At 37.4% G+C, this 27,406-nt stretch overlaps 1 protein-coding gene across 5 annotated transcripts in view; it reads left to right on the top strand.

Annotated features, from left to right (window-relative positions):
- pik3ap1.S (phosphoinositide-3-kinase adaptor protein 1 S homeolog) overlaps nt 1–27,406 on the top strand; it is a 64,885-nt gene that overhangs the window by 19,158 nt on the left and 18,321 nt on the right. The window contains exons 1-9 of one of the 5 annotated variants that reach the window (XM_041571058.1): nt 8,299–8,401; nt 9,993–10,070; nt 14,347–14,492; nt 14,892–15,036; nt 15,945–16,087; nt 18,689–18,821; nt 19,154–19,350; nt 20,468–20,660; nt 27,179–27,268. In XM_041571058.1, coding sequence (XP_041426992.1) covers nt 8,386–8,401; nt 9,993–10,070; nt 14,347–14,492; nt 14,892–15,036; nt 15,945–16,087; nt 18,689–18,821; nt 19,154–19,350; nt 20,468–20,660; nt 27,179–27,268 — 1,141 coding nt within the window. In that variant the 5' untranslated portion in view covers nt 8,299–8,385. Of the gene's footprint in view, nt 1–8,298; nt 8,402–9,992; nt 10,071–14,346; nt 14,493–14,891; nt 15,037–15,944; nt 16,088–18,688; nt 18,822–19,153; nt 19,351–20,467; nt 20,661–27,178; nt 27,269–27,406 lie in introns of those variants that run through there. The other 4 variants (XM_018242068.2, XM_018242067.2, XM_041571057.1 and 1 more) reach the window with 4 other exon arrangements.

The raw sequence follows: 27,406 nt of genomic DNA, 5'->3' as shown, positions 1-27,406 counted from the left end.
TATTTAGCATACTGTGGTAAAAATGCATGACATATATATATATATATATATATATATATATATATATATATATATATATATATATATATATATATATATATATATATATATTTGCACTGGCGCCAGATAGCTTAGGTGTGCTATCAGATAAATTATCTCTTTTTATAATGAATGCAGGTCTGTTTGTTTAGAGGCGTTACAGTAACATTTCCGTAATTCTCATCCTCTGCCTGAGGAAGTGAAATTTCTGGTTGTGCATTTCTAGCTCATAGTGAAACCAGTGGAGTCAAGAGCATGCAAATAAGTATATGACCCTTGTGATCTTACGTCAAACTAGAGTATGCTTACATCTTTATGTGGCCAGAGTTAAAGATAACTACATTTACAGGATTACACGCATGTTTATATTACTAGAGGTAGAAGCAACATGGTGGCTCTGTTTCCTTGCAAAACGGAGTTCAAGCCCTGGTACTATCTGAAGAAGTTTGCTCCACCTGTGTATACATGGGTTTCCTCCCACACGCCAAAAATATACAGAGAAGTTAATTAGCTCCATATGCAATGGATCATAGGATGTGCTAAAGGCAAAAGGGTGTTTAGACTGTAAGCTTCACTAAATCAAGGGCTGATGAAAATGACGATTAAAGGGGTTGTTCACCTATGAGTTAACTTTTAGTATGATGAGCAATATTCTGAGACAATTTGCAATTGGTTTTCATTTTTTATTATTTGTGGTTTTTGAGTTATTTGGCTTTTTATTCAGCAGCTCTCAATTTTGCAGTTGGCAGTCTGGTTCCTAGAGTCCAAACTACCCTAGCAACGATGCATCGATTTGAATGAGAATATGGAATATTAATAGGGGAGGATCAGAACAGAAATAGGAGTAATATAAAGTAGCAATACCAATAAATGTGTAGCTTTAGAGAGGATTTGTTTTTAGAGGGGGCCAATGACCCCCTTTTGAAAGCTATAAAAAGTCAGGAGAAGAAGGCAAATAATTCATAAACTATAAAAATAAATAATGAAGACCAATTTAAAAGTTGTTTAGAATTTGCCATTCTATAACATAATAAAAGTTAACCTGAAGGTGAACCACCCCTTTAAGCTCTGAAAAACAGCACTACATACAGTAAACAAGTCAGCACAATATAAATAAGTGAACTGACAGGCCCGGAATTGGGGAAAGGCCACCTAGGCCCGGGCCTAGGGTGGCAGGATTTTAGGGGGGCGTCATACTGCCCAACCACACCCACATTGGTTCAAAAACACTGGGGATGCGCTGGAGATACAATAATTTTTTTTAATTTTCCGTGCACCAATCGCCATTGCTCCTGTCCCCCTGGAGGGGACAAGGGAGATGAACGGCAGTGGGCCTAGGGGCGCCCACTATGTAAATCCAGCCCTGGGAACTGAAATAAAGATTTGTTACATTTAAAGCCACTGAAAATATGTGTATACTGTATATTGAAAAGTTGTTTAAATTACATTTACTATTATTATGCAAAAGCTGTTTTTTGGGCAGAGAGCCCCTTATTTGTCAGTTTACAGATGTTATCACATAGCACAAAATCACACCCCCATGATGATCATTCACATTGGACTCTGTGCTCTATCCATCATATGTATGCGATTATAATAAAATGCTTCTTTGCACTGTAAATGTGGAATTCCTTCCATCAAGTAAGACAGGTCTACAGCTTTACTGCAATAAGGAAGCAGAGACAACAACAAAAGTAACTAGAGATTTATTTCCCTGCATAGGCACAGAAGTTAACTGTAGTAGTTTGAGACATAAAATTAATGATTTGTTCCCACAACCACACAACATGACAACAAATCTTGCACTGTGCACTGTAGTTTAAGATTTTTCTCTCATTTGTTTCATTTTGCATATGTTGTGTTTATTTAAAGAACGCGATTCCTTACTTTACTCAAAAGATCTCCTAACTGTGTAACTTTACCATAATCGCTGCCGGGCCAGGCTGGCTGTGCGCCCACAAACAGGCACACGAAGGAGCAGTGCAGATGCGCAAAGGAGAGCATGCATTAACTACTGGGATACAGCAATCAACACCACCGGCAGCCAGGGGACCTGGGCCAAACTAGGGATAGGCAACAGAAGGTACATTCCTGGAGCTTCCCCAGCTTTGCACCCTAGGCACGTGCCTCCTCTCCCTACCCCTAGTTCTGGCCCTGACAACAATAAATATGTAGGCACCCTGAGTTTTAGGTGTAGCAACTCAGGCAGCCCCCTCCCCCTGTGTATTTGGACACCTAAGTGGTCCTTTAATTAACCCAGGCAGTTATGTCCCTTTTCTGCTATTATTACTTTGCTTAACATCAAAGTGCCTGTAAATTACTTCATTGCAACTGTTCACTGTAAATAATCCTGTTATTTTGCTGCAAGAAATCATGACTGTGACTGGATCCTCTGCTGCACAGAACTACATAAGGTCCCGGGAGTTGCAGGGAGTTGCACAGGTACATGTGGGTCATTAGCACAAGACAAGCAGCAGTAGTCCTGTTCACACACTACAGTACACACAGCGAAAGTGCACTCAAGGGTGTGCTATACATATCTAGGATATTAAGGTGCAGATTTATCAAGAGTCGAATCTCAAAGGTAAAAATACTTTGAAATTCGACCGTTTTGCGGTCGAAGTAAAATCGTTCAATCGAACGATTAAATCGTTTGAATCGAACGATTCGACGGATTTTAGTGATCGTTCGAGCGATTTTTCTTCGACTTCAAAAAACTTTTTGATTATCGAATGGTCGAATATTCAAACTATTTTACTTCGAATCAAATTCGAAGTTGAAGTCGTAGTATCCTATTCGATGGTCGAAGTATCCAAAAAACCTTTGAATTTCGAATTTTTTAACTTCAAAAATTCCCTCGAATTCACTTTGACCCTTGATAAATGTAGGGCTATATTTATGTGTATCAGCTGGCTCAGTATTGAGTTGGGCCTTTACTTAGAATCATAAAATGTCATGGTGATGGAACAACTTAGACGTATACAGATACAGAGAAAGCATACAAGATATGTTTTATTGAGCTTTCTATCAACTGTGAAACTAATTTACGTGCAAGATGCAGCAGTGACAGAGATAGAAAAGAAAGAGTTGCAAGAACCCTGGCCCCATTCTGAGGGAAAACAAATGACGCAAATATGTGCTGTCTAGCTTTCAACCCTCCAGAATTCCCACACAAGGTATTTATGTACAATTAGGCAATTTGAGTAATTTACCCGTTGCAGTTTGCATTGCAGAAAATGACACTGTATTTTGAATGATTTGTCGAACAAAATGTTTAATTTCCTAAGTATTTGGCCTCAATTGACAGCTGTATCTCAATCATTAAAGGACGATTACATGTATGGTGGTTATGCCAAGTGGTGAAAGATTTTTGGGTTACAATGTTTCAGTTATCTATAATGGTCCTGCATACTTTTATCTATCTAGAGTAGACCCACAGCTAGCCTACATGAGTATCCTCCACTCACATAACTTTTGGCTATTTCAGATTTTAGCCAAAGCTCAGTGGGTGATTGCCCTAAACTGGTCTTCATTCTTTGCTATCCAGAAATAATCATGTACTGTACAGTCTGTTAGTTTTCTGCTATTCAAATCAGCTCTCATAAAGTAATATGAGAACCATAGGACAATAAACAAGACACTTTCGTTTCTGTTGTTACTTGATTTATTTACCTTCCTTGTTTGTAACAATACAGTAGAAGTCCCATTTTACAATTTCAGGGGAACAAATGGTGTAAAATCCAGAAAAAAAAAAAAAAAAAAAATATATATATAGGCGAAACGTTGGAGGCACTGTGATGTAACAAATCAATTTGTGACTGGTCCTCTTCGAATTTTACACATTATATTTGACCGAGCACCCGAAAAGTGAAATTTGGTGACGGAGTGCAGGTACCATCTGTTTCATTATTATATATATGGATATGTATATATCCATTCCAAAAGGATCGGCACTCACAGGACTTAAAAATGTGAAGTAAGTTTATTTGTAGAACAGCATAAGACTAACGTTTCGGCTCCATCAGAAGCCTTTCTCAAAGCGTATGGTTCGGTATGTTTATATATATATATATATATATATATATATATATATATACATATATGACTGAAAAACAGTGTAAAATGGGCGAAAACTTAAAATCGGGCATTGTAAAATTGAGGTTTCGCTGTATGTCTGTACAAATATTTAATAATGAAAAGTAAAATGTTAATACACAAAAGACCTTGCTCAAAAGAGCGAACAGTTTAAAAGGGACATATATTTGCAAAATAGATGTTAGAGGCTAAGGGGATTTGTTGAAATAGTTTTGGGTTGAAGATGTGGCCTTCAACTTGATATATCAGAAAAACACATTTTGTACATTTTCTTCAGGAGAATGATAGGAATTCAAAGATATGTGATGCATCTGGTCTTTGCACCAATTGTGGCTAAAGACAAATAATAAGGTGTACTTCACCCATTGGGATTATAAATGCTTGTTCTAACTTTATAGTGAGCTTTAGCTCTGTATAAAGGTTGGAATGAATTTCTATAGATTCCATCCACATGTTGAGGTCTATATGGTTTTATGAATTACTGAAAGGATATGGATTTTAAATTGGGTATTATGTGATGTCCTGACCTTAGGGGGTGGGGCACATCAGGTGCTGGTTATATGGTAATTTGGATGTTTTTATATATATGCACTGATTGGATTTGTATTTTGATTGGATATGGGGATGCACCATGCAATATTACAGGCCGGAATGAACCAACAAGATATTTTTCCCTTGCTCAAAAAGTTGAAAGGCTGAGGTTGTGCTTGAACAGAAAAGCAAGTTGCACCAGTTCCTGAGAGCATTCAACCTGATCTGAAAAAGAATGCTGCATGTGTCATGCCTCAGTAGCTCACAAACGTTGCTGTTCTAACAAAAATGGGAGGTAGAATTTGTTGTTGTGCCATATTGTTGTGGTAACGACACCCAAACTGACTTCATACCTTAATCTGGCTGTAAGCAATATATGGAGCATGGTTAGCCGTTCTTCCTTGGTGTGTACCCAAAGAAGTCATCTACCTCCTGTAATTAAAAACTAGATGAACATTGCTGCATATTTTTGCAGTTATGTAAATGTGGCATGTAGTTTTACCTATGTGTAACATGCTTTTATTGTCCAGTAAAGATGTAGACATTCTTGAATTGCCTAGGTAACATTTCCAGTATCAGTGCTTTCTTTTCTTCTAACTGAGAAATTTACTCAGAAATCTGGGATTGTACAAGGGCTTACTCTGCGTATTAAATAACTGTTGTAATTTCCTTTGTGCATCTCATACGCGATTCAGAAGGCTCTGGTTTCATTACCTCTTTTGTAACCATCATTAAGGATCTCAACTATTGCTTCATAAAAGCTGGGAAATGCAATCACGAAACTTTAAGTTTTGGAAGTTCCCATTAGAAGAAATGTACATGTATTGCAGGTGGTACTGCAACAACCGCAACAGCCATCGGCACTTTTTGTGGTGCATAATTAACAGGACTATAATAGGCTATAATGATTACGAAGAAGAATAAAGCATGCCAATGGGAGCACAAACTTTTGATTTGTTTATTTTGGGCTTGAGTGGCTTTCGGACTGGCTGTGCACAGTAGATGCCCATTGACCAGTCAGTATGATAATCCCAAAGCAAGACAGTTGATGGTGAACTTAATTACTAGACATGTGCATCTTCCAACCTAATGTACTTTTTCAGAAAAATGTTTCAACTTCTGCTTGTTCATGTGAATGGGAGCATTCATTATTGTCAAACAGGGAGGCCCATTTATCAAAGTCTGAATATTTCTTAATATTTTCTGAAAAAATCTCAGACCAAATCTATACGGGGTTTTTCTCCTTATTCATCAATACACTTTCCCGAAAATTTTGTTTGTGGGGAAAAAAAAAAGAAAAATTTGTGAAAAAAACGAATCGTACAAATTTTTTGGATTTTCCACCCAAAAACTCCGATTTTGATTCTGATTTTTGTCCACAAAAACACCAAAATCTTTGGATTATTGCACAAAACCCAGCACAGATCAAAAAATCTTTGGGACTTCTCCCATTGACTTAAATGCAACCTCAGCAGGTCTGAGATGCCGGATTTTCGGATTCAGACTTTTTCCATCCTCGGGGTAGAATAAATTCTGAAAAAATTGTATTTTTTTAATGAAAAGTTTGTATTTCATAAAAAAAAAAAAACACAAATTTTTAGGATTTTTGGCATTCTGAGTTTAGTAAAAAACCCTTTAATGTAAGAAAGCACATCAGTAAAGTCAGAGATAAGCTTATCACTATTCAGTGCATAGTGCAAATTTTCACATGTGAATTGAAATCCTTTTTACTAACAATACTTTGTTTCTCCCTTCCCAACAATAACAGAGTAAAAACAGCTGTGCACTAAGTTGTAGCAATATCAAGGGCATGGGCACACATGCATTTTTATGTCATTTTTTCCACCGCATAAATATGCTAAACCAAGTGCACAATTGCCTAAGCTTGAAAACGCATTATCCTGGTCTCACGTGGCGTCTGACAGCATGATTCCATTAGTGATCCATGCTGTTTCTACCTCGCATATACACACCACATCTGCTACCCATTGACTTATATGGATGCAACAATATGCTTGGCTGAACATCACTGCTGCCGCTATGCGTATTTATGTTGCGGTCATTTTTTTTTTTTTTTTAAACCGTGCTATTAACATAATGTAAAGGCTAGGGCCACCCAACACAGATCTAGGCCTTCCCTACAGGGTTCCCTTGTATCTGTGCATGTTCTTGCATGTAATTCATCAGAGCAGGCTAGGAAGGCTCATTGGCATATGCTGGTAGATGCATTTATGGGCTTAAGTACCTTTGTGAAGGACATCAATGCATCTTAGTTCTGCTTCTATTTTAGCACTAAGCCTCACACTGAAATATTAACATTAAACATTAAAGGGGTTGTTTACTTTCAGTTCACTTAGTTTCAGATAGTTCACCGGTAATAAAGACGTTTTCCAATTACTTTGTATTTTCTATTTGTGACAGTTTTTCTGAAGTGTATAGTTTCATTTTCAGCTTCCTATGTCTTTCTAAAGCAGCTCTGGGAGGGAGGGAGGGGGGGTCACCGACTCCGTAACTGTTCTAAATTGATACATTTACTTGATACATTTGTTATCTTTGTCCCTGAAAAACATGAAAAAACATCGAAACATGGCAACATTTTGTTTCCATTTTAGTACATTGCACTTGTGTTTGTAAATGCACCACTGTGTAAAAACACAACTGACACAATTCACTTGTCTGGGTCTAGTCAATCTCAAAGACCTTCACTTTATCAAAATCAATTTTAGTTTCCATTCTTCCATTTCAGTAGCCCAACGTCTATTTTATATTATTCGCTTTATGAATGTTGGTAGTGTATTTGTATCTGGCATAAATCATGAGTCTTGCATCCTGATATAAATCAACCAAAATCACTGAGGAGCGCTGATCAAGGATTACTCAGGAGTCTGGCACTAGAAACATCAATTTCTGGCTTTATTCAGATGCATATGAAGGTTACATCAGTGGGTGTGCAATTCTAACGAGTTTCGTGCCCTAGGACTGGGCACTTCATCAGATGGGCACGAAACGCGTTAGAATTGCACAACCACCAGTGTAACCTTCATATGCGTCTGAATAAACCCGAAAATTTATGTTACTAGTGCCAGACTCCTGAGTAATCCTTGATCAGCACTCTGCAGCGATTTTGGTTGATTGGTGCATTAACTGGTAAGGTGTATCGCGAGAGCTGCGATCGAGCAGGAGGACAGACAACTCCGGGTGAGCTCCGCCATTACCGCATCGGCAAATGATGTTTGTGTCCTGGTATCTCTATTAACTGGAAATTTTACACCTCTCCAGGAAAGGATCCAGGTCAGTGCAACAATACATTCCAAGTCAGCCCCCCCTTTTTTTCAGTTTGCTCCTGTGATCACATTCTTTTCCAGAAACGAATATTATAGATGTACATTGTTTGACTCAAGTATACAAATGCCATTATAGTTATAGTTTACAGTTCAAATTTGTAAAACAATGTTTAGCTCATTTAATAACAGTGGAATGCTTTAAGCAATCCAAGCTACCAGGTAAGATACAGCAGAAACAGCAAGAGTTAACTAGAGCCAAAGGCTGTTTATTGAATGTCAGTTAGTAATGTTTTAACCTGGGGGGGGGAAATAAAGTGATTAAATATTCTGCTAGCAGCTATAAATTCTGAGGCTAGCAGGCAGAGTTGCTGGGAAGCAGGGAACAGACTGGCAGCATCTGACAGGAGAAACCCTCAGTGAACCCTTCAATAACAGAATGCAGAGGAGGAAAGGTAAGTGAGGGGCTAACCAATACAACAAGCTGATAGGGATTAACCCCAAGAGGAGTCAAGAACACCCAGGGCTGAAATTGATTAGCAAGAAGATGCCAGGGATCAGAGTCAGCCAAGTGTTATTGGCACTCCAGCCTCCAAGCACGCTGGCACCCACAACAACCCCCTCCCTTCTTGCTGCTACAACCCTAGCCCCAGTTTACTCACTTCCCAAGGGAGTTTCAGAGTTCAGGGCTGTCTTGAGGGGCAAAGTTCTCTACAGTTCCAGTAAACCCTAGTAATCAATCAACAGCTAGAACCAGGGCTGGATTTACATAGTGAGCACCCGTAGACCTGCTGATGTTCGTCGCCCCCATTTCCTCCCTTTTATTTGGGCAAATTTTCATCATCGGGCTTGAGCAATGGGGATCAGCGCACAGAAAGTCTTAAAAACTATTTTATCTCCTGAGCATCCCCAGTGTTTCTAATACAATGTGGGTGTGGTTGGGCAGCATGCCACCCTCTAAAGCTGGCCATAGACGCAAAGATCTGATCGTACAAATCGAGGATTCGTAAAATTTTCGGACCGTGTGGAGAGTCCCGACATTTTTCGTTCAGCGGAGATCGTTGTTTGGTCGATCGGACAGGTTAAAAGATTTCTGTCGGCTGCCGATAATATCTCTGCATGTATTGCCGATCGTACAATTTTCAGAGGGAGACTGTCACTAGCGGAATGGTTAGTGGCAGGTCGGGAGATGGGAAAGTCCAATCGTACGATGATTCATACGATCGGATCTTTGCGTTTATGGCCAGCTTAAAATCCTGCTGTCCTAGGCCAGGACCTTGGTGGCCTTTCCACAAATCTGGGACTGGGTAGAACATAGTGATCATCTGATGATTTTGTTTCTCATTTAAGGGGTACTGTCATGATTTTTATGATGTAGTTTTTATTTCTAAACTACAATTTTACATTGCAAATAATTAACTCTACAATATGAAACCTGAACCAGCAAGTGTATTTAGTTGTAATATTGGTGTGTAGCTGTATCTCAGGTCATTTTGCCTGGTCATGTGCTTTCAGAAAGAGCCAGCACTTTCTGGCAGGCTCTCCTATTCAATGTAACTGAATGTGTCACAGTGGGACTTGAATTGTACTACTGAGTTCTGTTCTTAAATCTACCAGGCAGCCATTATCTTGTATTAGGGAGCTGCTATCTGGTTACCTTCCAATTGTTCTGTTGTTAGACTGCTGGGGAAGGAGGGAGAGGGTGATATCACTCCAACTTGCAGTACAACAGTAAAGAGTGACTGAAGTTTATCAGAGCCAACTTGGGGCAGCTGGGAAACTGACTAGCCCCATGTCAGATTTCAAAATTAAATATAAAAAACATCTGTTTGCTCTTTTGAGAAATGAATTTCAGTGCAGAACTCTGCTGGAGCAGTACTATTAACTGATGCATATTGAAAAAAACTTTTTTTCCCATGACATTATCCCTTTAAGGGGTAGCACGTGCATGGCGAACATTCTTGATAATGAGCTGTATATCAAGCTCGTGCTATACAAATAACAGGATAATAATCATATCAAACTGACATATTTTGTTCTTTCCAGATCATAAAAAATGTGAAAACATTTCTTTCACTTCTTCCTGGAATGCTGACAGAAAGGACATAAGACAAAAACAAAAAGGTAATAAAATATATCAGATCTATCATCCATTCCTTATGGATTAATGTGGCTTTTATTAATACTAACTCCATACTCCAAAGCCCCATATTGCCTATGCGCTGTTTTAGGAGTGAAAAAGAACAAAGGTCCAATGGACACTGACAGGTGTCCTTCATGCCCCATAACCGGAACTGCTACTGGTAACTTATGACCAATTTGATTAAGCCAATTTAATTATGGAAGTATGGAAATTGTTCTCTTTCCATAGAGAATCCATTACACTAACTCGTTTTTTAACTTACATTGTTTAACTTTTTACGGATCTTTATTAATGAAGGAATGTAAACTGCTATATGGTTGTTAGGCTGATAGTTCCTAGCAACCACCTCTTTGAATGTAATGATTAATGAATAGGTAATGAACAGGAAAATGCCTGGAAATCCATTAAACCAAAGACAAAAAAAAGTGTTGGGGGCTTTTAATTAATCAACTTACTGCTTGCTGGGGTAACAGCTGGGCCTAGAAACAGATGCTATTGTGGAGAAAAGCTAAACAGAAAGACAAATAAAAAATACCAAAGACAACCTTCTCCTTAAATGTAATAATCAAACCCTTTCATTGGATCCATTTTGCTTGTTTGAAAGGCATCCAAGACTAAACCTAAATCATCACAATCGCCACTCACTACCTCCCTCCACATACAATTCCACATCTGTTACAATAAAAAAACCCTTCTTGTGCTGTTGATTAGATTTAGTGGATTGGCAAATGTCCTCTTTGCTTCCTGTATTTTACGGTAAATATTAAAAATAAAAAACAATTAGCTTACCGGTAGTTCTATTCTAACCTTGACTTTATCTGTACTGTACAGTATCACAAGTATGGCGCCTCTTATCTAAGTCTCTTATCTCTTATCTTATCACTAAACAATACAGTGATTATTGGGTTTCTTTTCAGCTTGTCAATTGCTTTGCTATCCCGTCTCTGTTGGTTCATTTATATTTTTATGAAAGCCATATTCCGTAATCAACTAATTATATTGAACAGAATTGTTTTGCTGCCAGTATCTTTTTTTCCTTTTATTTCATACTTCTAAGATTGTACTAACCCACCAGGAGAACTAACAGTGTCCCCAGCAGTAATATAACTTTGTTTAAAAGAAAACACATCTTTATAAATTTGCCTTTTATTAAGGATTATTTGATCAAAAGTTTTTTACATCATTTTTTTCTGGCATAATCGTACGACACGGTATGATATATAGTATGATGCACTGAATCCACTATGATAAGATTCGGCTGAATCCTTTGTGAAAGATTTGTCCGAATTCTGAACCGAATCAGAACCCTAATTTGCATATGTAAATTGTGGAAATGAGGGGTAAACGAGAACCCAGGGCTGGATTTCGAGTTGTGGCGCCCCAAGGCTGCATGGTCCCAGCGCCGGCCTCTTCTGGCACGCATGCCCCCCCGATGCCATCGCCGCATGGTCCTAGCGCCAGCTGCGTGTGCGCAATCGCACTTTCGGGCACCGGAATGCTCCTTAGGAATGCAGCTGGGCGCTAAATTTTTGCTGCCCTAGGCTGGGCCTGCGAGAACTATGCATCCTTTTTTTTGGTTCGGTTCGGCCAAGCACTTGGATTCGGCTAAATTTGAATCCTGTGAAAAACAGATATAGAGTACATAAGATGTGAATGAATGAAAAGGAGAGTCGTATTTCATATGGCATATGTACACTTGTGAATCTAATTGATAGGGCTTATATTAGACATGCATTCTTCCTAATGCTTTAATTAGAAATATCTATGGTATTTATTTTTAATTCCACCTCCTTAGCTTTTCAAAGTTTTGTGGCAGAAGGATAAATTGGCACTTCACTTGCAAGGGTTCGGCCTGCAGGTATTTGCCTTGTGTGCCAGTGTACCTTTTTTTTAAGATAACTAAATTACCATTCCCAGTTAATTCCTCAACCTATGCTTATCTGTAAACCTGAGACACAGGCACCAGTTCGGGCAAAGAAGGGGTTTATGTATAAAGAGCTGATCCTCTGAGGAGAGATAATAAGGTTCAATAAAAAGCAATGAGCTGTTAGTGCTTTATAACTAGCAACACAAACCCTATTTATTTGGTTCATACTGAGATAGGTGTATATTGAATTTTTGGCAGCTTTCATCCTGTCTCGTTATGACATTTTTGGTTATTCTCGGTGGTTACGCAAAGTCCTACACCCCAGAAGCCGTTGTCCTCTTTTGTCCACTACAAGTTAATATGGCTCTGATTCTCTGGCCATATTTATTGTGATAAACTTTTATGGAACATAGTTATCTGAAGGGACACTTAAAAGTAATAGTAACACCAACAAATGATAATGTACTAAATGACTTCAAATATAATGCATTGTTGCCCTGCACTGGTAAAACTGGGTTGTTTGCTTCAGCAACTCTACTATAGTCAGGACCTGTTGCCATTCGTCACCCCTGTCCCCTCCCCTTCATTCGTGCACATACACATATTTTCATTATCAAGTCAGGAGCACTGGGGATTGGTGCACAGGAAATTTAAAAATGATTGTATCTCATGAGCAGCACTAGAGTTTCCAAACCAATATTGGATGTGGTTGGGCAGCGTGCCACCCCCCAAAGATCCTGCTGCCCTAGGCCCGGGCCTTGGTGGCCTTTCCACAAATGCAGGCCTGACTATAGTATGCCATGGGGGCAGCCATTCAAAGCTGAAAAAGGAGAAAAGGCACAGGATACTCCGTAGATAACAGATTCTGAAGAATCCCATTGTATACTACAGAGCTTATCTGTTATCGACTGCGTATCATGTGCTTGAATGACTGCCCCCATGGCTACACAGCAGTTTGTTTATATAAACTATAATAGTCTTTCTAAAGCAAACACCCCAGTTTTACCAGTGCAGGGCAACACTACATTATTTATTCTTAACTCAAAAACACTTTACATTTTTGGTGTTTCTGTTCGTTAAGTGGTGATTTGCATGTCTCCACTCACGTCAAGTGTGGGTGACCACTTTGTGGTTTATGAGACAATACTTTAGCTACAGTAAGAATATTTTCTTTAACTCAGTTTTACTTTAAACACTTCAATGCTTTTTTGGTATCTTTCAGCATGACAACTTCCCCGTGGCTTTACTGGTGTGGGTTGTTTGGTTCCTCTTAAAGCCCTACTCTTCAGGTGGCATTGTTAAGGAGAGTGTACCCTGATGAGACTTAACAACATTGCCAGTACACCCCCTTGTGCAACATGAGTGCAATGAATATGAATTTTGCTGTAGATATTTTTGCCTATTGTCTTAAAAACAAACAATTTGTTTCTTGACCTAAACATGGCAAACTGAGAAACTGAAGCTACTCTATTTTAGGCTCTTGCAAGGTATATAATTAGATTAATAATGCACAGATAACCCCCCTTATAATGAAAAACAAATACATGATTCCAGCACAGCAGACAATGCATAGTTTCTTGTTGTATTGGCCCCTTGAAGTCTTAAAGGGATACTGTCATGGGAAAAAAAAAAAATTCAAAATGAATCAGTTAATAGTGCTACTCCAGCAGAATTCTGCACTGAAATCCATTTCTCAAAAGAGCAAACAGCTTTTTTTTATATTAAATTTTGAAATCTGACATGGGGCTAGACATATTGTCAATTTCCCAACTGCCCCAAGTCATGTGACTTGTGCTCTGATAAACTTCAATCACTCTTTACTGCTTTACTGCAAGTTGGAGTGATATTACCCCCTCCCTTTTCCCCCCCAGCAGCCAAAGAAAAGAACAATGGGAAGGTAACCAGATAACAGCTCCCTAACACAAGATAACAGCTGCCTGGTAGATCTAAGAACAGCACTCAATAGTAAAAACCCATGTCCCACTGAGACACATTCAGTTACATTGAGAAGGAAAAACAGCAGCCTGCCAGAAAGCATTTCTCTCCTAAAGTGCAGGCACAAGTCACATGACCGGGGGCAGCTGGGAAATTGACAAAATGTCTAGCCCCATGTCATATTTCAAAATTGAATATAAAAAAATCTGTTTGCTCTTTTGAGAAATGGATTTCAGTGCAGAATTCTGCTGGAGTAGCACTATTAACTGATGCGTTTTGAAAAAAACATGTTTTCCGATGACAGGATCCCTTTAATACCTATATAACCATCATCTGCTCAACATAACTTCAGAACATTCAACACTGTTAAAGCATTCATTTTATGTTATTATACTGAAAGCATGTAGCCTTAAAATAGATTAAATAAGTAAGTATATTCTCTGTATAATTTTTAGATTCTGGGTTTGATTCAGTCACAGATTCAGAAGATGACAAGGCTAAAAGAACCTCTGCACCTCATGTTGAAAAGCTGCAACCAACTTCATTACCGGAAAACCACAGAAATCTGATTTGTGTACAACCAGAGCGGATCCACTGTGGGGTTTGTAACCTTATTTTAAATATTGGATTAATAAACGTTATATGATGATGGTTTCTTTGGGATATAGAACTGTGCCATTTTGCACCTAATGCTATATGAACATTTATTATGTTAGTTTAGAAAGGTTTGCACTGTTCTTATATGCCATTAGGCCTATTTTAGTACTGTGCTGTAATATATACTATCCTCTGATTCTTTGTGATCTGTATTATCTGTAGATAATTATGTTCAGTTTACATTAAACCAAACAAAGCTGTACTTATATACTGTAGTCTCAGCATGCTACAATTACACCATACAAACCTCAGAAACAAAGTATTGACATGTTCTTTTAATACAGAATGGTATTGCTGTTCACGAATACAGAGACATTTCTGGTTCAACATTTGTCTCTTACAGGACAAAACTCAAATTTATTTAATTTTCAAATGTAAACTCGATTGCCAAGTTAAAAATGAAGTATATTTCAACCCTCAAAATGGACAATCTGTTCGGGTGCATGCAACTTTACAAAATGAATATATTCTTACCGTGGAAGCTCCTGGTAAGCAACATTCAAATATTAAATGGAATTAAGTGGGTGTATAAAGGAGAGATTTGACTTTAGCAAAGGTTGGCATAATAAAATATTCATTTTCTACATAATAACCAAGAAATAGTAAAAATTGCTAATGTACTTAACTATTTAGTATATAGTAGGGACCAAGGAATTACAGTATAAAATATTTTTAGATTTTAGAATACAAGAAGAGTAAAAAAGACTATAATTGCCTAGCAATTTCCTGGCAATCTAAAGACTGCAGAGGGGCTACTTTATATTGGGCATCTATGGGGCTGCTTGGGCCTTTGTGTACTTGAATGCTAGTGTCTATTTTAAATTCCAGGCCAGGCATGCTGGGGAGCAAATATTACGGGGCACATTTACTAAGCTCAAGTGAAGGATTCAAAGTAAAAAAACTTTTTTTTTGGGTACTTCGACCATCGAATAGGCTACTTCGACCTTCGACTACGACTTCGAATCGAACGATTCGAACTAAAAATCATTCGACTATTCGACCATTCGATAGTCGAAGTACTGTCTCTTTAAAAAAAACTTCGACTACCTACTTCGCCACTTTAGACCTACCGAGCACCAATGTTAGCCTATGGGGACCTTCTCCATAAGGTTTCTAAGCTTTTTCTGATCGAAGGAAAATCCTTCGATCGATGGATTAAAATCCTTCGAATCGTTCAATTCAAAGGATTTAATCATTCGATCTAACGATTTTTCCTTCAATCGAAGTATTTGCTGTAAATCCTTTGACTGCGATATTCGAAGTCGAAGGATTTTACTTCGAAGGTCGAATATCAAGGGTTAATTAACCCTTGATATTCGACGCTTAGTAAATGTGCCCCTACGTGTGTTTAGTGGGGGTCTGAGTTTCACCTACACCACGTTTCTCTTCTTCACAGACTTACCAGCAGGACTAGTATTTCTAAATGTTTTCTCTGGTGATTTACAAATTTGCGAGGCCAAAATAAGTTATTACACTGACATGGAGGAGTTAAGTTACTTGCTACAAAATGCAACAAATCCAGTTGAATTCATGTGTCAGGTAAGTAGTTTGAGGAGTTTTTTTTTTAGAAAAAAAAAAAAATTTCTACTGCAAATGTCTACAGATACTGTATATGTTGGTAAGTAGTGTACAAATAAATAGTAGGCAAATAAAAATATTACCTTTTTTCTGAAGGTTTTTCTGTTTTGTACTTCTTAGATGAAAACTCGAGTTGAGGCATTATTTGCATATTTATAGATTAACATTCAGTTATCTGCAAAACAAAACCAACTCGGTATATCTGGATAACAGTGCTACCAAATGACCTTTAAACAAAAAAGATAAAATATTGCACATAAAAATGGGGAGAACGACATTGTACAACTCAATTTCATGACCAGCACACCATACCTGCTATAGGTCTAATTTATCAAATATGTAACTGGGCATTTATCATAGCTTGTCCGACTGACAGGAACATTTTTCACAACAGGAATTTGAAACCTTTATGAAACTTGATATCTATGTCAGTATGTCAATATCTGTTCAGTTGCTTTGAGCAGTGGAATGCCATTCTTTTCTATGGAGCACTGCTTTCCAGCAGTAACGAAAACTATCCAATGAACAAAAGCCTCCTCTCTAATGTATATTACATATAGGGACAAATGATTTGGACAATTATTTTCCATGCAATAATAAATCAGCCCCTATATTTCAATTGAAAATTGACTTAACTGTGCGTAAATGTGATAGATTGTAATTTCAATTTGCCCATGAATTTATGCAAATTATGTATACTGTAATCTCTGTAAAGAGTGAATATGTTGGCATCATATAAATACCAGGAAATAAATAATGTATCCTTGTATCAAATTCCTTATTAGAGCCACTGTGATTGGTAAATAATTTCTGAGCCAAAAAGGACTTTGTTTAAGGACTATATATAAATAATAGTATATTAAAATAAAAGTATATAAAACATCCAAAAGTCTATGATATGGGAACAACTGCATTTCTGAGTTTGCAGCCTAATTCTGTCCAAGCCCGGATTTGTAGAAAGGCCACCAAGGCCCGGACCTAGGGCGGCAGGATTTTAGGGGGGCGGCATGCTGCCCAACCACACCCACATTGCGCCAATCCCCATTGCTCCAGTCCAGATGATGAAAATTTGCACAAATAAAGGGGACAGGGGCGACAGACGGCAGTGGGCCTAGGGGCACCCACTATGTAAATCCGGCCCTGATTCTGTCTTACCTCAACTGCAGGGCTGTATTTAGTGTATATATAGGCACCCAATGGCCTGTGCCTAGGGCAGCAGCTTTAGGGGTGGGGGGGTGGGACTTGGGTGCCTATACTTGATTACAAATAAAATTTAAAAAAGGTACCCCACAGGGGGTGAGGTGTACAGCCTAATCTCGAGGGACGGAAGTTACATATCGGTCGAAGTGGCTGCTGAAGCTGCATGGTCTGGTGCCTAAGATGCTGGACCTAAGTACATACCTGCTCCACTCTTACCTCTTTGGCATCAGAGCAGGTCAGAGGGAGGCCCATCACTAGTGCAGAGAGGACTTCTAGGGGATTATTTACTAAACTCTGAATGCATAAATTTTTTTTTTAATAAAATCGGACTTTTAAAAAAAAACACAAAATTTCTAAATTTATTAAACCAAGAGGATGGAAAAGTCTGAATCTGAAATCCGGCATCTCAGACCTGTCTAGGTTGCATATAAGTCAATGGGAAAAGTCCTAATGATTTTTTGATGTGCGCTGGGTTTCGTGTAATACCCCGAAGTTTATGGAGTTTTTGGGTGAAAATTCCCAAAAAAAATTGTGAGAATCAGATGGAAAAATCCCAAAAAAACTTAAAAATCCAATGTTTTTTTTTCCTGCAAAGCAAATTTTCGGGAAAATGTAATAATAAATAAACGTAAAATACCTGAGCAGATTTGATAGGAGTTTGTAGCAGAAAATGTTGAGATAAATTCAGACTTTGATAAATAATTTGGCACTAGACAAGCCAAATTCCTTTTTAAAAATATGGAAATCTGGCTCTCAAAGTTAACAAAGGTGTTTTTTTGTGCCCCTGATATCTGGCCACTCACTGTCTCCCTATACAAAATATCTACTTTCAGAAGCAAAAATATATCAGAACTGCAGGATTATAGTGGAAAAGAACATTTGTAGCTTCAGTCTAAGGACTTTTGGATGAAAAAGTACAAAATCTAAAAGAAAGAGGGATCAGTAATTGGGTACATCATAAAATAAAACAGCTTTGAAAGATGTTTGTTCTGATGGTCAGAAATTGAAAACAAGGAATTTATTTTCTTGGTTTTACATTTTTTGACTTTCATCTGCAGGGAAATTACTAATATAGCTATGCAAAATCAGCTTACTTGGATGTGTAGCTCATTATTATACAAGACTGAGCACTTTGTAAAGTGTACCAAAAGGGATATTATGTCAGTATTTTATTTTGTTCCCCAAAATTGATCTTTTTTTTGACATACTGTATACTTTTTTCAGTAGAAGACCTATAGCTTTCTTTAACAAGGTTATTTATTTAGCAATACAATATCCTCATTGTATAATTGCATCATGCATTTTAAATGTTTGTAATAAAAAACATAGTATGTTTTGTGGATAATGCCTAATTCTTTGTAGGCATTTAAAATCGTGCCCTACAGCATAGAGGCATTGGACAAGTTGCTGACAGAATCCTTAAAGAACAACATTCCAGCAAGTGGGCTCCATTTGTTTGGCATAAATCAAATTGAAGAAGAAAATTTAAGTGCAAGTGAGTAGATTTTTTTTTAATTTTCATGCAGCACATTCACAGTTTTAGCAATTAGGCCTGGATTAATCTATGAAACAAAGATGATGGGTTAAACACAACTGGAGGTGGTCAGAAAGTAGCTATTCCATATTGGAGCATATATATATATATATATATATATATATATATATATATATATATATATATATATATATATATATATATTAACTATCATCTAAAGTAACTTACACTTACCATAGACGAGATATGCACATTATTTCCCTGTAAGACAGATTTTTATACTCAGCACTTCCTTGGATTCTTTCAATAACTGCATATTTCATTTATTCTAGATCATAGAGATGAAGAATTACCGACTCTTCTTCATTTTTCTGCAAAATACGGGCTAAAAAATTTGACTGCTCTTCTTCTAACTTGTCCTGGAGCCCTACAGGCATATAGCGTGTCAAATAAAAGTGGAGATTACCCAAATAATATCGCAGAGAAATATGGCTTCAAAGACCTCCGGCAGTTTATCGACGAATATGTTGTTAGTATACTATAAAAGTAGCAAGTATATATTTGTTGTATGCATATATTTAAAAGAAATTGCATTTAGAGGTATTGATTACTATTGCTTTTATTACTGTTTTTATATTCTTGTATGATAAGGGTTTACTGAAAGGGATGGTTCACCTTCAAGTTAACTTTTAGTATGTTATAGGGCAAATCTAAGCAACTTTTCAATTGGTCTTCATTATTTATTTATTTTTATAGTTTTTGAATGAATTGTATTTTTCTTGCTCTCCAGCTTACAAATGGCGGTCTCTAACCCCATTTAAACAACAAATGCTCTGAAAGGCTACAAATATATTGTTAGTGCTACTTTTTATTACTCATCTTTATATTCAGGACCTCTCCTATTCATATTCCAGTGTAAATCACTGCATGGTTGCTAGGATTATTTGGATCATAGCAACCTGATAGCTGAAATTGCAAACTGGAGAGCTGCTGAATAAAAAGCTAAATAACTCAAAAGCCACAAATAATAAAAAATGAAAACCAATTGCAAATTATCTCAGAATAGCACTTTGTACATCATACTAAAAGTTAATTTAAAGGTAAACAACCCCTTTAATCTACTAGGCTGCAAAAACAATTCAACAAGGGGCATTTGCCTCTAAAAAAGAGAAAATCAGAAAGGTTTAAATAGGGCCTGAATTAAATTTAATCAAAAACTGTTGGCTATTTTGCCACCACAGAACCTGAAAAAGCAGAAATAATATTGTAAATTCAAGTTTTCAGAAACTGACAAATGTAGAAGTGCAAAGTGCACCAGTCTCATGGTTATCAAAGGTGCCACTTCAGGTTATAAAACTCAGGGAATGGAGACTTTTTTAATTTAGTATTTTAAAAACATTAACCATGGTTAAATTCTATACTCCCTGTTCCCAGATATAAATTATGGGTTAGGTTGTATGGATAGATTGTAGCACTATGATGACATGACAACATTTTCAAAGAGAACTTAAGCAGAGACCAAGAAAAGATGTAGTCTATGTAAATATGAGTACTGGGCATGATGACCCCGCAACTCCTATTAAATTGGGGAAATATCGATTTTTGGAACAGTGGTGTAAATGACTGATCTTGTATACCTTTCCAAGGAAACTGCTGATATGTTAAGGACACACATCAAAGAGGAATTAATGAATGAAGAGGATGTGGATGACTGTACATATGAGTCCATGGCCAACATCTCCACTGATCTGTTGATGAAATGTTCTCTGAATCCAGGGTGTGATGATGATCTGTATGAATCAATGGCTGGCATGGGGCTTCCTACTGAAGAAGAGATCTGTAAGCATTCCCAAATTAAGTAAAAATTTAACTAACTGGTGGTCCGCAACCCCCCATTGTGTGGCCCCCATATGAAAGTCTGCCTGCTGTGATTCCTTATCTTGTGTAAGCTTTAAAATGTATCAGTACTGAGATTAATTGGTCCCTGCATTGTTCACACCCCTATGCCCTGTACTGTTCAGATCTCAAACCCAGACTGAAACTGCCCACATTTGTCACCTGTTTACACCTCATACAAACTGCTGAAGGGCACCAGCATTGTGTCACTGTATGTATCACAGTATGAACTGTCCATCTTTGAGTCCTGATAGGCTTCCCTGTCACCTGCTCTATTCTGCCTTCCCTACCCTCCCTGTGTGGGCCATACTCTGCCTGCCCATTTAGAGCATACTCATTCTGTAGAATAGGATGGTTCTTTTGTATTATTTTCTTTATGCAGGAGACCTGATTTTATATAATATCCTTAAAGATGGTTGCAAATTTGTGACTAGGAGAGCTAAAACTTTAGGTAACATTTTGCCCCCTAGTTTAATTACCTTTGAAACTCCCATTACTCCTGCCTAGCTGGTTAGTAATGACGTGTATAAATGTGGCTCCACAAGGTGCCTGAAGGTGACAAAAGTCTTCACATCCTCAGTAATTAATAAAAGCTATCACATCAGACAATATATAAACAGTAATTCTAAGAATGTGATTTATCTACTAACATGCAAGAAATGCGGAGAGCAATGTATAGGCCATACTGCTAACACGAACATTTGTCTGACATTAAGGGGAATGGAGGTACAGGTATGGGGCCTGTTATCCAGAATGCTTGGGACCTGGGGTTTTATGGATAATGAATCTTTCCGAAGATCATGGAAACTTGAAATAAACCCAGTAGGCTAGTTTTGCTTCCAATAAGAATTAATTATATCTTTGTTCGGATCAACTCAAAGGTACTGTTTTATTATTACAGACAAAAAGAAAATCATTTTATTTGGATTATTTGGATAAAATGGAGTCTATGGGAGACAGCCTTTCTGTAATTCGGAGCCTACTGGATAATGGGTTTCCGGATAACAGATCCCATACCTGTACTTCTGAAGCACTTTTCAAACTGCTGTGAGGGAAAATAAGTTTCGTTTCAGTCTAAGGTATACAAAGGGTCAGTCTCGGCCCCTGAGGAGGTGACATCTGCATTACTTAATAAAAGGGAAATGGATTTTTACATTAAGGACAAGACAACCCAAAAATCTGAATTACGGCTTTGATGTGTCCTACTATTATGAATAATTTTCTATAATTATGTTCTCAAATGCCTTTGTTTGTTTGTGTACACACCTTACCTTGCTTTTAATGAATTATTATTAATTAATTAATGTGCTATATGGATTGATCGGTTTGGGGTATACATATGCTGTATGCTAACCCACTCTGTTGGGTCTGAGTGCATGAAATGTGTAAGGCTGTGTGTTTGTTCACTCTTTGCCACAAATAAAGTCTACAGTTCTTTTACTTGCCTGTCCGTGGGCTTTGTGAGGGCCTGTCATTTTTTCCATGGTTGAATACCTCCATGTTGAGCTGTAAGTCTGGAACATGTTCACCCAGATGATGATATACTTTTGGCTATGCACCAGGAATTTTTCCTTGAATAACAAGAAAATCTGGTGGGTCCGAAACATGTAGTGCGATAATAAAACTACATACTTTCAAAGAATCTCCAGATTTTCTTGTTATTATATGATACCGTGGTGGAGATGGCTACTCCATGTGTCTGTAGAAGAGTCTGACTAACAAAATCAATTGGTGGATTACTGAGGAATAATTTCCAGTTTTCATAGTACTACTGAATTTTTCCTTGATATTGTCACTAGATGCTAAGACAACAAAGCAAAGCATGAAAGAGAATATTAAAGGAACAGTAACATCAAAAGATAAAAATGTTTTACAGTAATGAAAATACAATGTGCTTTTGCCCCATGCTGGTAAAACTGCCATGTTTGCTATAGAAATGGTACTATATGTTATATAAACAAGCTGCTGTGTAGCCATGGGGGCAGCCATTCAATGCTAAAAAAAGGAGAAAAGGCACAGGATACACAGTGACCAGTGGAATTCTATAGGGTTTATCTATGAATTGCTATACATTCATGGGTGCCCCCATGACTACACGGCAGCTTGCTTATATAAACAATAGTAGAGTTTCTGTAACAAACACACCAGTTTTACCAGTGCAGAGCAACAGTACATTGTATTTTTTTTACTTAAATTTTTGCTGTTACTGTTCCTTTAAGGCTAATTGCTCTATTTACAGGCAGACAGAGTAGCATTAGCTGACATAATCACCTGTTAACCTTTCTGCCAGGATCAATTAGGCTTTACAGAAATAAAACAAAAAAAATCCCTCATTGTTTCATTAGTATTAAAGGAAGCAATAAAAATAAACTATGGGGGATTTTTGTGCCTTTGCAAAGCTGCTGTTTCAGTTAAAATGAACTAATGAACTGTTAGTATGCAAATAAATGTTCAGGGGGATATTAGCTGATACTTCCTCTTTCATATTTAGCAGTTCATAACTAGTTTGTATCTTGAATGATATTGTGTACCAAAAGTGGCAGCATATGAAAATGTGTGTTCTGATCTGCTTGTCTATATCAGTATTTTGGCCTACGTATCCAAACATTACACTTTCCAGCAGGGAGGAAGCACACCAATACATTTGTCAATACCTTTAGATCTATTATTCAGCAGAATGCGACACAAGCTTTAGGGCAGGGATCCCCAACCTTATGAACCTGTGAGCATCATTCAGAAGTAAAAGGAGTTGGGGATCAACACTAGCATGAAAAATGTTCCTGGGGTGCTACATAGGGGCTGTTATTGGCCATTTAGTAGCCCCTATGTGGATTGTCAACCTACATTGAGGGTCTGTTTGGCAGTGCACCTGGTTTTTATACAACCAAAACTTCTCCAAGCCTGGAATTCAAAAATAAGCACCTGCTTTAAGGCCACTGGGAGCAAAACCCAAGGGGTTGGAGAGCAACATGTTACTCGCGAGCTACTCATGGGGATCACTGCTTTAGGGGATCAACACCTTCCCCAGGTATTGCACCTGAGTAAGGGGTTGATCCCCAAAAGCTTGTGCCACATTCTGCTGAATGAATGGTCTAAAGGCATTGCTGAATGTATTGGTGTACTTGATCCCTGCTGGAAATCCAATATAGTGACTGGTTTGGAAGTAGCCTGAGGAGTTGAATGCATCCGAATAAAGTAAGCCGTGTGCCAAAGAATTGTATATTGATATCCAAACAATACAAAACAGTAGTCCTGATCCAACACGCATTATCTCTTAATCGAAAGCAGAAGAATGAGAAAAGCCTTATTTTTTTTAAATTGAAATGTCAGAGAAAATATTTAAGGTTGTCTTATTTAAATGTAAGTGTATACCTTTCCTTTTAATGCTAGAATCATAATGGAACACACGAATAGCTCTCAGGTAACTAGCCATAGGCATAAACCACGTTTTTGGAGTCAGGGTCTGTGAGATTTGTAGGGTATTGTGCTTTTCTGTCAGGGATCAGGGAAAAAAATAATTAAAACAACAAGCAGAACACATTTTTCAATAAAAGGAAGGAGCCAAAGAAGCATTAGAGGCAAAATGTTGCTTTTTAAACAAATATATGACCATTGAAGGCATTGTCAAGCTAGTTTCCTATCTGTGGTACATAACCTTAGTCACTCAGACTGACTTTTACTTAGTCTACCAAGTTCAATGCGTTAATACTGACATTCATCTAAATGTATTTTCGCCAAAGATAAGGCATATAACATTAGCTATTTAATAGCTAGGTGATTGCTAAAAAGAAACTTTTGTTGTGTACAAGTAGCCCTTTATATTGGCATAATCATATTGTTATAGCCACCATGCAGACAAATGTTTTGCAACCAGATATGACTGGATAGCTATGCAAACAGAAATGTGATTGTCTCTCAGAATAAAATGATTATCAGTAGCCAATTGTGATTCTACCACAGTGGATAGATAGAGGAAGTAAAGTTGAACTACCTATAATCACAAATGATTCTTATGCAAATGAAAATAAAGTGTATTTGTTATGGATATGAAAGGGAAAAGGCAATAAATAGACTTTGCTACTTGTCTAGTAACACATACCAAAAAGAAGTTACTCATTATTTGTTTGAAAGCAAGCATCTGATTGGTTGCAATGGCATACTAGAACTGGGAAAACGTTGTACCCTAATATATTAACAGGGAATTCTTTTAAATAATCACATGTATAACAGTTCTATTGCATTTCACAAGTCAGTCCCAGTAATAGTAAATGTTAGGTTCCATTCCTCCTTTCCATGAAGACACCTATGAAGATCCAGATTTCTTTGGAGATCTAAATTCATTTTGGGTTTCCTTATTCTTTCTTTAGCAGAAACATTTACGATACAATTCAATTCCATAGAATAATAGTGGTCATAAGGATGGGGTTTTGTTAATGTGGTTGTGCGTGAAAATGCCTGAAAAAGGTTTCCAAACTTTTTTGGTTCAAGCCTCAGTTTGAAGTTCAACACCTGGTGAGCCGCCACTTTAGTTCACAGAAGATTCAGACATATAAATATACTGCTGCACCAGTAATTACCACGTCACCCTAACTAACCTTCAGACTGGGTTTCCATGGGTATCTAGTAGAGATACTATAGGCATACTCCAAAAAATCTTACTCTAATGTTAAGGAGCCATACGTGGGGGCAAATTTACTAAAGGCGAAATGGCCATCACTAGCTAGGATTCGCCAAAATGGCTTTTTGCAGGGACATCGCCAGTTTATTAAAAGGTATAGAGGACAATTCACTAGCGAAAGAGCTCATCGCTAACGAATTTTCGCTCCCTTTCATCAGGTGAATTTTCGCTCAGGCAAATGATCATTACTTTGCAAATTTATCAAAGTGCAAAGTTTCCACTACGTTACACTTTTCGCCATAGTCTGCTTCACCAGGTTATACCTGGTGAATTGATAAGATTAAAGGACAAGGAAAGTCTAAAATAGAATAAGGCTAGAAATGCTGTATTTTGTATACTAAACATAAGCATGAACTAACTGCACCACAAAGCCTAATCAAACAAATGAGTTATGCTTTCAAAGTTGGCCACTGGGGGCTGTCATCTTGTAACTTTGTTAAACATCTTGGCCTGACCCTGACCCTGCACATGCTCAGTGTGGTCTAGGCTGCTTAGGGATCATCATAAACAAAGCTGCTTGAATTCTGCATGGCTGGTAAGTAAGGCGGGAGCTCCCCCTGCTGTTCATAAGTATGATTGTTTCCCTGCTCAGCAGTTAGGGGCCATCTGACAATTCCTATCCACAGCAGTAAATTAAGGGAGAATTTCACTGCATACAGTCAGGTTTCTTATAAAAACGGTACACATTTTTTAATTAAAGTATATTGGAGAAAGGTTTATTTTTCATTAAAGAATGTAAAAATGGGATTTTATTGTTTTGCTTTTCCTTGTCCTTTAAGCTACATCCTCAACAATCTTATGTCAGTGACATCATATCCTGTATCCTGTATGACGAAAAGTCATAAAAAAGACAAAATGCTGGCATTTAAAAGTTTAAAAACTGTTAAATATATCTTTTTTTAAAACTGTTTTTAACCATTTGAAGCTCATGCCACATTTGTTTCAGGGTGGGCTCATGTCTAAGAAAATAGAGGATCTTGTCTCTATTTTGCTTCCTTGAACATTTTTAATAAGTGGGCACTTCCACCAATTTCACCAACATCACTAATAAAGACATTTATACAACCTATATGTACCCACCATATTTAAATTGACCTAAGTGTGTTAACTAAGTTTTCCTAGGAAGAAAGTAATGCTAGCGAAAGTTTGCTTAGAAATGCCCGCGCTGACGAATTTTCTCTGGTCAAACTTCGCCAGTGTTCGTCTGTTGAGATGTAACCGCATTTCGATAAATAAGCGTATGTGCTGCGAATTAACGTCTGACGAAGTTGTGTGAAGTTTATCTTTATAAATTACAGTAGGAGTACATTATCCACTATATAATACACAAAAGCCATAATTATCTTGTAAATTATATCCTTATAAATGGTGACTAGTGATGTCATCAGTTATAAACGGTGATTAGTGATGTAATTTCTGTCATATGACTGAAACTTGTGTATTATAACAAATAAAGTACCCCCTGTTGCAAAATAATAAATATACCTCGGAGTTCCATGACCTGTATACAAACACTCGACCTTCGGCCTCGTGTTTTTATATGGTCATGGAACTCCACGGTAACATAATATCCTTATAATTTACACTATACTGTAAATTATATAGTACTTTATTCACTATATATACAATTTATAGTATTTTCAGCTGCAGAACTGATTATTGGTCCTAACAAATGTAAAGCTGACTATTCTCTATCTCATTTTTGTGATATGGGAAAAAGCACATTTATTATTTTGATTATATGTATACCTAAATAAGAATAATAAAGTTTATTTCCTCATAGATGTCGATATGCAAACTAAAGGGGCCCAACTCGCATCTTCAGAACACATCATTACTGCTAAAGACTCAGTAATACGTAAAATTTTGGAAGGTAAGATATTTTAACTATATGGGATGCAGTCTAGTGATGATCATGAAAATCCCACTACAAACCACTGAATAAAAGAACATGACCGAAGATATTTTGGTACAGGCATGGAAATTTTGTATTTATGCCTGCATTTATAAT

The sequence above is a fragment of the Xenopus laevis genome, chromosome 7S (genome assembly GCF_017654675.1).
Source record: "Xenopus laevis strain J_2021 chromosome 7S, Xenopus_laevis_v10.1, whole genome shotgun sequence".
Taxonomy (NCBI): domain Eukaryota; kingdom Metazoa; phylum Chordata; class Amphibia; order Anura; family Pipidae; genus Xenopus; species Xenopus laevis.
Note: the sequence above shows the minus strand (reverse complement) of the source record. Positions and strands in the feature narration are given on the sequence as shown.